Genomic DNA, 11,014 nt, shown 5'->3' with positions numbered 1-11,014 from the left:
CGGGAACTAAGGGTGCGTGTCAGAGAACACATGCGAGACATTGGGGCAGCCAGAACAGCAGAGGATGTTTCAACCCTCAAGACCATCCCGAAACACTTCAGGATGGTCCATAACTGTAATCCCAAAGACTTTAAGGTTAGGGGTATAGACGTGGTACACTTAGGTATTAGGGGCGGAAACGTAAAAAAACTTTTGGCACAACGTGAATTAAAATGGATTGTTACCTTGGGGACCATGAAACCGGCTGGCCTAAATGACTCCTTAAATTTTGGCCCCTTTTTGTAGTATTATTGTACTTTTTCCCTTTAAAAATACTATCCACCTGTATTGCTGTATTTGTGTGTTTTGTATTTCTTTAATATGAATTTTTCTGCAATATTTTTACTTGTTTAACAGCATATCACTGGCTCCCTGTTGATGTGAACTACCATATGAAGAAAGAGTTAATCCTTAGCTCTTTAAGATCAGGAATGGACTCTACATCTGATCTATTCGAGTTTTATCAAATCTGTGTATAAGATCCTGCTTTTTCATCATGATTTATTATTGGTCAAATGTTGTGTATATATTTCATGCTATACCTTTAAATTCTTTAGCTGTGGTGCGTGTGATCGTGGTCTGTGCTTCCCACACCCCTGTCCGGCAACATTCTGCTGCGGACGTGACTGGGACCTTCTGGTGCCCATTCATGTGTGTGGCCGGGTACAATTGTTATTTGTATGGTTATGATTGGATATGTGATATTATACTGAGGGCCATCTTTATCTGGGGTCTTTGATTACCAACACTTTCAACACTTTGTCTGTGTTTTGAAATTGTTTGTTATTGGTCTTTAATAAAGTTTTTGATATTTTTATAGAAAAAACTCCCAGTTGGTCTCCGGTGTTTTCTATTGGTTTATAATATGGAGGTATATGTACTGATTTAGTGACTACTTGCAGTCACAAATATGAATCTGGAAAATGTCTTATTAATGTATATATACTGTAGTCATGTACACAACACACACTTATGAGAATGGTGTGCTCGTATACACACACACTATGTATATAGCTAAGTACATGACACACACTTATGAGCATGGTTTCCTCATATATACACACACACAATGTATATAGCTATGTACCCAACACACACAGACACACACTTATGAGCATGGTTTCCTCACATACACACTGTATACACACACAATGTACATAGCTATGTACACAACATACACAGACACACTTATGAGCATGGTTTCCTCACATACACACTGTATACACAATGTACATAGCTATGTACCCAACACACACAGACACACACTTATGAGCATGGTTTCCTCACATACACACTGTATACACACACAATGTACATAGCTATGTACACAACATACACAGACACACACTTATGAGCATGGTTTCCTCACATACACACTGTATACACAATGTACATAGCTATGTACACAACATACACAGACACACACTTATGAGCATGGTTTCCTCACATACACACTACATACACACAATGTACATAGCTATGTACACAATATACACATAGACACACACTTATGAGCATGGTTTCCTCACATACACACACACTATGTATATATAGCTATGTACACAACACACTTATGAGCATGGTTTCCTCATATATACACACACACAATGTATATAGCTATGTACATGACACACACTTATGAGCATGGATTCCTCACATACACACACACTATGTATATAGCTATGTACCCAACACACACACACACTTATGAGCATGGTTTCCTCATATATATACACACACACACACACACACTATGTATATAGCTATGTACCCAACACACACACACACACACACACACACTTATGAGCATGGTTTCCTCACATACACTGGCAGCCTCTCACATATACATCGCTCTCCCACAGCACTGTGTCCATAGCTATAGAAGACGATTTCCAAGAACTGGCTCCTCCCGCCCTCTAGTCCTGAGTCTGACACACTGCACAGTCTACCTCTGCCTGTACATGTGACTGATCACGAGGTCATGACGTCACCGCAGGTCCTTTAGACTGCTAGGACTTACCAGCCAGGTGTGTTGTTAGCAGGTTACCCAGCTGCTGGGCGGCCGTGTGCTGTGAGTACGTACTCTGCCATTATCCCCGTGTAGTCAGTCTGTGCACCCGGGAATCTCATCTGCAGCTCGGCAGTTGTTCCTGACCTTCCCATGTGTCCCATGGAGTGCTGAGGAGGGCGAGTTCCTGCTTGTTACTTGCTGTCCTAGTCGTGTTTACAGGCCTTCCCTTCCTTGTGTACATGCATGTGCCTTGTAAACACTGTATGATGCCAATTTATGGGGTCTCCCATTTTATGCCAGAACAGCTGACCCCAAGCCATAGCCCCACATCCTGGCATTATTCTTTATGCCTTTAGTCATGCCCCCTCCCTTGCTATAATATCTGCACATGCAAAACATGTCCTTATCGATCCCCTTATCTTAACATGTGTGCCCCCAACTCAAGGGGCTTTCCTGGCTTTGAGAGACCCTTCTGCGTAACTTCAGATTGTGTCCAGACATCTCTTTCCTCTGCGTCCGGCACAGTCCCCAATCTCAGCGCTAATGACACATTAATAATAATAATTAATAACACATTGCCAGCGCTGTGGCCACTAACTGAGCTCAGTGGCTCAATGCAGCTCAGACAGAGTGTCTGAGCCCAGTTATTGGCCGCAGCATGGTCGCCAGGGACAGTCATGAGGAGCAGTGATGGAGACTTAGTGCTGGACCTGGGGAGGGTGAGTCCAACTTTTTTTTTTTTTTAAACAAACTGCAGCTGGGGGACAAGGACATTCCTAAACCAGAAAACCTCTTTTAAAGGGAATCTGTCAGCCCCTGGACGATTTAGATCTATTACTATGGGCATACAGGTAATAGAATGGTTAAACCAGTCTTACCAGTATGCCTCATAACTACGGTCTAGATCTTGAGAATTGCAGTTATTCTGTTTTATGTTAATGATTTCTTCCAGGCTCCAGGGCATGCGGTTCTTGGAAGAAATCACTGCCTCCTGTCTTCATTATAATGGCACCCCCTCGTATGTACGTCACACTGACCTGTTTCGCGCTGTGAACCTGTTAATGCGCGTGGTTATGTGAACCCTGTCCACCCTTCAATAGGCAGAGTCTTCATTGATCTTCACAGGCACTGGCGCGTCACTACGCAATAGCTGCAGCCCGGACTTCCTCTTCATGTTCAGTTTGTCCGAAAGTGGAGACACTGACGCCAGCATTGATTGGGCACTGGGCATCATCACATGTCATTCCGCTGCATCACAGCCCTGGGACCGCGAGTGCCGACACCGCTGGAACGTTACCGGCATCGGAGGTGAGTATAGGCTTCATTATTTTATCGGGGCCAAGTAGACAGCCCTGCCTGGTTCCATTTTTAATCACAAAAGGTGAGGGCGACGTACTATTAAATCTGACTTGAGCTGTAGTTCCATCATACAAGGCAAGGATCCTCTGTATGAACCGAGCGCCTATATGTATCTGTTGCAGAGCCTCTTCTATAAATTCCCAGTGTACTCTGTCGGAGGCCTTTTCTGCATCTACAGACAATAGGCCGAAAGGTGTAAATTTGGATTTTATTTTTGAAATAATAAGCAATGTCTTAGTGGTCTTGTCTCGTGCCTCCTGCCCCTGAACAAATCCCACCTGGTCAGTATTAATAAGGGAAGGAAGCAAAGGAACTAGTCTATCTGCTAAAATCTTCAAAAAATAATATGTCCACATTTAATAGGGAAATTTGCCTGAAATTAGCAATAATCGAAGAATCTTTACCCCGTGTAGGGAGAGTACACTAATAAGTGCTTCCAATGATTGGGAAACAAAGTGTGTACTTTTGTGTAATTAATTAAAAGTTTTAGCCATTACTGGTGCAAGTTGCTCCTTGAAGAATTTATAAAATACAGAGGAGAAGTCATCCGGTCCAGGACTTTTACCTGGACCAGAACAAAGTTAATTTTCATTAATAGATCTTTGAATAATAATAAGTTCAGCAATTGGATATGTTTTAAAAAGGTGTTCCTGTGCTTACATAATCTTATAAATGTGTCCCTGCTGTGACCCGAGATCATGAAAAATGGAGACATTACGGGTATTGGAAAATGGCGCAATTTTTGTTTTTTGTTAAACTTTGGATTTTTTTTACCACTTACTGTAGGTAAAAAAGAACCTAGACATGTTTATTGTCTGTGAACGCGTAATGACCTGGACAATCATAATGGTGGGTCAGTTTTAGCATTTAGTGAACGTGGTTAAAAAAAAAAACAAAAAGCCAAAAAACAACTGTGGGATTGCACTTTTTTTTCAATTTCACCGCATTTGGATTTTTTTTCCCCCCATTTTCCAGTACACGGTATGTTAAAACCAGTGGTGTACTTCAAAAGTACAACTCGTTCCGCAAAAAACAAGCCCTCACATGGCCATTTTGACCAAAAAATAAAAAAGTTACAACTCTGGGAAGAGGGGGAGCAAAAAACGAAAACTGAAAACGGCCCCGGGGGTTAAGGGGTTAAAAACAGGCAAGGAAATGTTTTACCTCACAAAAAGAATCAGCTGCTGTAATGTCTGCATACTCTTTTCCTTCCTGGGTGGGGGCCCAGGAGCTGTGGTATGATCAGACCGTGTTCCTGCATGGTCAGACACAGCCATTACACAGTACACGTGCCTTCAGCAAGCACCAGTCTGTCTCTGTCAGTGGTCATTAACAAGGTCTTATGATGGAAATGGTAATATTGGACCATATGTACAGACCTGCTGTTTACATTGGATTCCCTCTATCGATGAGCACCCGCCCACCTTTAGGGTATGTTTCCACGTTCAGGAAACGCTGCGTGTTTGACGCTGCGTAGAGCCGCAGCGTCAAACACGCAGCGTCCAGATGTTACAGCATAGTGGAGGGGATTTCATGAAATCCCGTCTCCACTATGCGGTAAAACACGGAGGCGGCAGACCGGCTTAAACGGACATGCGGCGCGTCTTATCAGAATGCAGCATGTTTGTTCACAAAGCGGCGCTGCCGCGCCGTATATTTACCATAGACTATCATTAGATGCGATAAAATCGCATCTAATGATTAGTCACAGGCGTAGAAACTGCATACAAGCAGCTTACTACGCATGTCCATGCTGGCTCACCTGTCCCGCCGCTGGAAGTCCCTCGTCCACTGCAGTTCTCGCAATAACTTATGTTATTGCGAGAACTGCTGTGCACGTGACCGGGACTTATCTCCGGTCACTAGTCTGGTTCTCGCAAACAGCTGATCAGCTGATTGTGAGAACGCTCTAGTGTAGGTGATCGCTGGAGAGTTATCTCCGGCGATCATCTACCGGCTCTGCTACATCTAGATGTCAGGCATCCAGATGTAGCAGAGCTGAACTCGTCTACACTGTGTGCACATACACCACATAACATACAACACACAACAAACAACATGCGGCGACATGCAACATACAACATGCGACATGCAACAACATGCGACATGCAACATACACCAAACAACTCATACATACAGTACATACATACAACATACATATAGACATACAGTACATTAAACATAGAGTACATACTCACCATCACTTGTCACTTTGATCCCCGAAGCCAGTGTCATCTGTAAAAAATATTAAAATAATGAACAAACACTATACTCCCTGATCCACAGAAATCCAATTAAAACGAGTGTCCCACGACGATCTCCCGTGGAGAGCAGCAGCATCAGCTGATGCGACCGCTCTCCAGGGGCTCCAGGAATACAATGATAGAGGGTATCCTTCCACAATGTATTCCTACGCCCCAGTGAGAAAATAGTCCCTAGTCTCACTTTTGGCATTGCTGTGTGAGAAAGTTCCCACGCAGCAATTGCCATAAAGTGAGACCAGTGAACTACAGTAACCTCTCAGTGATGCACTGCAGGAGCCATTGTCTCCTGTCAGTGTGTCACTGGAGGTCCTATAGAGCTGTGACATCACCCAATGTCACTGTTCTATAGGGGAGATCGTCGTGGGACACTCGTTATTAATTGGACTGCGTCGGACAGGGAGTATACGGTTTATTATTTTACATTTTTTGCAGGCGATCGAGTATGGGAAGTATGGTGAAATTAAGAATAATAAAATACTTTTTTCTGGCTGTGTCTATTTCTTTTTTAACTCTTTCACTACTCTAAGATTAATAATGGATAGGCGTCTTATTGACATCTCCATTATTAACCCGGCTTAATGTCACCTTTCAATAGCAAGGCGACATTAACCCCTTATTACCCCATATCCCACCGCCACACGGGCGTGGGAAGAGAGGGGCTAAGTGCCGGAATTGGCGCATCTTGCAGATGCACCATTTCTGGGGCGGCTGAGGGTTGGTACTTGTAGCCGGGGGGAGGGGCAATATCCATGGCCCCTCTCTAGGCTATGAAATATCAGCCCGCAGCTGTCCGCGTAGCCTTTCTGGCTATAAATTATAAGGGGACCCCACGCCATTTTTTTCCCATTTTTTTTTTTTAAATTAAACGTTCATTCGTAAACATCGGCCTTGCTATTATATATCTACTAGATGGTGGCCCGATTCGAACACATCTGGTATTCTAGAATATGTATGTACTTTATTTACGAAGTGGTGTTTAAATCCCGCTGCAATATCGCTGATTGGTCACGGTTGGCCGGGCGCGAGCAGTCAGCGAAGCGTGGTTTAAATCCCGCACCAGTTCACGGCCTGACTGCACCTGTCGTTGATTGGTCACACCAGCCGCCCGCGACCAATAAGCGACGCAGGATTTCCGTTACAGACAAACATACCCTTAGACGATTATATATATACTAGATGGTGGCTCGATTCTAACGCATTGGGTATTCTAGAATATGGTTGTATGTATGTACGTCGCGCTGTGAGTGGGGGTTAAATTCCGCGCCAATATCGCTGATTGGTCGCGGCCGGCCGCGTAGTATATAGCACAGCCACGTAGTATATAGCACAGCGAGGTAGTATATAACACAGCCCACGTAGTATATAGCACAGCCCATGCAGTAGATAGCACAGCCACGTAGTATATAGCAGCCACATAGTATATAGCACAGCGATGTATATAACACAGCCCACGTAGTATATAGCACAGCAAACACAGTAGATATAGCAGCCACATAGTATATTGCCCAGCCACGTAGTATATAGCACAGAGACGTAGTATATAACACTGCCCATGCAGTATATAACACAGGCCACGTAGTATAGAGCACAGCGATGTAGTATATTGTACAGCCACGTAATATTTACCACAGCCACGTAGTATATAGCACAGAGATGTAGTATATAACACAGCCCACGCAGTATCTAACACAGCCCACGTAATATATAGCAATGTGGACACCATATCCCTGTTAAAAAAAAAAAAAAGAATTAAAATAAAAAATAGTTCTATACTCACCCTCCGTCGGCCCCCGGGTCCAGGCGAGGCGTTTACCGATGCTCCTCGCGACGCTCTGGTCCCAAGGGTGCATTGCAGTCTCGCGAGACCGCAATGCATGGACCAGTCACCGGAGCGTCGCAAGGAGCGGGAAAGGCCTCAGCTGGATCCAGGGGCTGACGGAGGGTGCGTATATAATGTTTTTTTTATTATTATTATTTTTAACATTAGATCTTTTTACTATTGATGCTGCATAGGCAGCATCGATAGTAAAAAAGTTGGTCACACAGGGTTAATAGCAGCGTTAACGGAGTGCGTTACACCGCGGCATAACGCGGTCCGTCAACGCTGCCATTAACCCTGTGTGAGCGCTGACTGGAGGGGGCACTGACTGCAGGGGAGTAGGGAGCGGCCATTTCACCGCCGGACTGTGCCCGTCGCTGATTGGTCTCTGCAAAACGGCCACGACTAATCAGCGACTTGGGATTTCCGTGACAGACAGACAGACAGACAAACAGAATAAAGATACATAGATCTACTAAACATCGGGCTTGGTATTATCTATCTATCATCTATCTATTATCTCTCTATTGATATATCTATCTAGCTATCTATAGATATATCTATCGATAGATATATTTATAGATAGATAATAGATACGATAGATCTATCTATCTATCGATCTATCTGTTATCTATCATCTGTCTGTGTGTGTAAACATTATTCTTCAATGGAGTATGTAATTGAAGAGGTTATACAAGAAATGACATCACCCTTTTTTTTTGGTATATCTTTAGGGTATGTGTCCACATTCAGGATGGCCGGCGGTTTGGACGGAGCGGCAAACTTGCTCCGCCCCCTTCTGGAGACGCGATAATGCCGGATGTGTTCATTGCACACATCCGGCATCATCCCACCCCACACATAGGGCCTTGTGATTTACCTTGCGGCGGCGCAGCAGCGCCGCAAGGTACACGGACATGCTGCGATCTAAAAGGACGCGCCGCATGTCCGTAATCGCAAGGCCGCCGGGTGCGTGTTACCACGTATAGTGGAGACGGGATTTCATAAAATCCCCTCCACTATGCTGTAACATCTGGATGCTGCGGCTCCACGCAGCGTTCAATCCACTGCTATTCCGGATGTAAAACGGCACGTGGACACACACCCTTATTGAGCTTACAAAAACGCACACAAATCCGCATGAAAAACGCATTAAAAAAGGTGTCAAAAACGCAGGTGACCTGCCAGTGACCTCAGGTGCAGATTTGGTCAGGATTTTACCTGCATAAAATCCTGACCAAATCCTGATGCAATCCTGAACGTGGACACATACCCTTACCGGCAAGTGTCTTCCTTATTTACCTGTTAGATACCCTTTAATGGCATCTGGCATGTGCAGTGATGGGGAGCTGCTAATGTAAAGGGGTGAAATCTGAAGCATGTTTGCATGTGGATGTGTTGCTTTTTTTTTTTTTTTTTACCTGTGTTGCACTTCTGCTATATTTTGGGTCAATGTGTTGTCCATGTGCACAATTGACAGCTTACTGATATTGACCAGTGTGCTTGTGCAAAGCAGCGATTTTTCGCACGGAGCGATAATTCATGTGAAAACAAAAACTTGTAGAATGCACTAGTGTTGCACATACAATAATAGCCGTTTTTTGCACTTGTCTTCTATGAGTAAAATCAAACACACCAGTCACATCTGCAATTTGCGAATGTTACTGGTCCATATTTTAGTGCAGTTGTCTGAACAAGGCCTTATTGATTGTAGTAAGCCCTTCTTTAGGACTGACTGTCATGGCAAGCCATTGGCTCCACGAGTTGATATTGCTCGAGGATTGTTGGAAGAGTGACGGGTGCCAGAATGATTGAACCAGGCAGCTGCTCATTTTAAATGCAGCTGTCCTAGAACAGCAGCGTCATTTAAACAGTAGCAGTATCAGCTATCTGCTGTTAGCGGTAGGTGCTGGCTGCATTACACAACTGGCACCTACTCGGTAAAGACCAGGCTAAACTCTTGAGCCCACTCCATAATCTGCACATGACATGTGACCTGTCTCCTGTGGGGAAGGATTAATAGTGAGAATCTACACAAGCATATGGTCTCTGCCCTTGCTGCACCGTTGGCAAACAAGTAATTGGGATGGGGGTACAAAGACTGACTGCTGAGAGTAGTTAGGATTGTGGTGGTGTCAAGCCAACACCTGAAAGGTGACAGTCTTATCTGGGCTGTTGGGCCACCTGTCTTCTATTCCTACACTACTAATGGTGGTTCAGACTATGCAAAGGTTGTGATAGCATCTTGATTACATTGTTGTATCATCTTAATTTTTACCCACCAATATATAGATACGTTTGGACATTTGCTGGATTTGAATCAACACCCCCAATGTGTTCATTTCAACACTGTCCTTTAAGAAATCGGAGGAGTGCTGTCTGACTCAGTAATGCACCTTAAGGCTATGTGCCTGAGTCAACCATATCTCTACATAGTTAAGATATAAAAACATGTTTTCACATTGAAAAGGTACACTAAATAGCAAGTTATGTATGTAAGATATAATTCATTTTTCTTGTATTTGTAGGTCCTCACTTGCCTGCTTCACAGTAACATTCCTAAAACCTGAGGAACCATGTGGCCTGTACTATGGGCTGCTTTAAGGACATATGCCCCATATGTCACTTTTCCAGTGGCACTTGTGGTTGGTACAGTAGGATACCAGTTGGAATGGTTTATTCGTGGAACACCAAAGCAGTCTACAGAGGAGCAAAGCATTTCGGAAAAGAGAGAAGAAAGGGCCTTACAGGAGGCAGCAGGACGTGATCTTACTCAAGTTATCAGCTTAAAAGAAAAGTTGGAATTTACCCCTAAAGCTGTTCTAAACCGCAACAGAGAAGAGAAGAGTTGAGAAGACTTTAATCTATACTCTTCCTAAAAGTATTTTGGGGAGTGTTACTGGAATTACACTTAGAAAACCTTCGAAGCGAAATGGACAGATGATACTCTAATGAAATTCTGAATACATGTTAATGAAGTTGACACATGCAATACTGGATTTACCTTTTTTGTTTGATTTATGTGATGATGATGACGATTTCTTATTCAATTATCAAAATGTCACATTTTATATATACTGTTGCTTGCTCTTCAGTATTGTCTCAGCTGCTTGGGTCATGCAAAGCCATTTATAAGGATTATTCTACTTTAGAATAAAGATATTTTAAAAGATGTGCAACTCATTGTTACACCTAAAAGTTCCTGAGAATCACGTGTTATTGGGAAATATACCGTACATGGTTTATATAGAGTTTCTGACATTGACAATGTTTGCAGAAAAATAAAATAAGGATGCATTAATGTACATTTTACTCCAGATCTGTGCTTTTTCTTTCAAATCCACATTGGCATGTATGCTTACTGTTAGAGGCCATAGTAGATATATAGTAAAAACATAGCGTGAAAAGTAGAACTTGACCTGACATACACACAATTGTGAGTCATACTATGCCTGACCAGCAAATGATGGGGGGAAGAAATGAACTTAATTTTGTTACTCAGGTTATGGAAATGTGCAGTAC

General features: G+C 43.3%; 1 protein-coding gene across 5 annotated transcripts; it reads left to right on the top strand.

Moving 5' to 3' along the window:
• Positions 1-1,961: 1,961 nt before the first annotated feature.
• SMIM12 (small integral membrane protein 12) lies at positions 1,962-10,797 on the top strand. Of its 5 annotated transcripts, none has more exons than XM_077296088.1 (2): positions 1,962-2,066; positions 10,021-10,797. In XM_077296088.1, the coding sequence occupies exon 2, from the start codon at positions 10,069-10,071 to the stop codon at positions 10,342-10,344; it is 276 nt and encodes a 91-aa protein (XP_077152203.1). In that variant the 5' UTR covers positions 1,962-2,066; positions 10,021-10,068; the 3' UTR covers positions 10,345-10,797. The 5 variants fall into 5 exon arrangements, with proteins under 5 accessions (XP_077152203.1, XP_077152202.1, XP_077152204.1 ...); XM_077296087.1 differs by having other exon boundaries at positions 2,014-2,110; XM_077296089.1 differs by having other exon boundaries at positions 2,047-2,114.
• Positions 10,798-11,014: the final 217 nt, after the last annotated feature.

The sequence above is a fragment of the Ranitomeya variabilis genome, chromosome 3, assembly GCF_051348905.1.
Source record: "Ranitomeya variabilis isolate aRanVar5 chromosome 3, aRanVar5.hap1, whole genome shotgun sequence".
Lineage (NCBI taxonomy): Eukaryota > Metazoa > Chordata > Amphibia > Anura > Dendrobatidae > Ranitomeya > Ranitomeya variabilis.
Note: the sequence above shows the minus strand (reverse complement) of the source record. Positions and strands in the feature narration are given on the sequence as shown.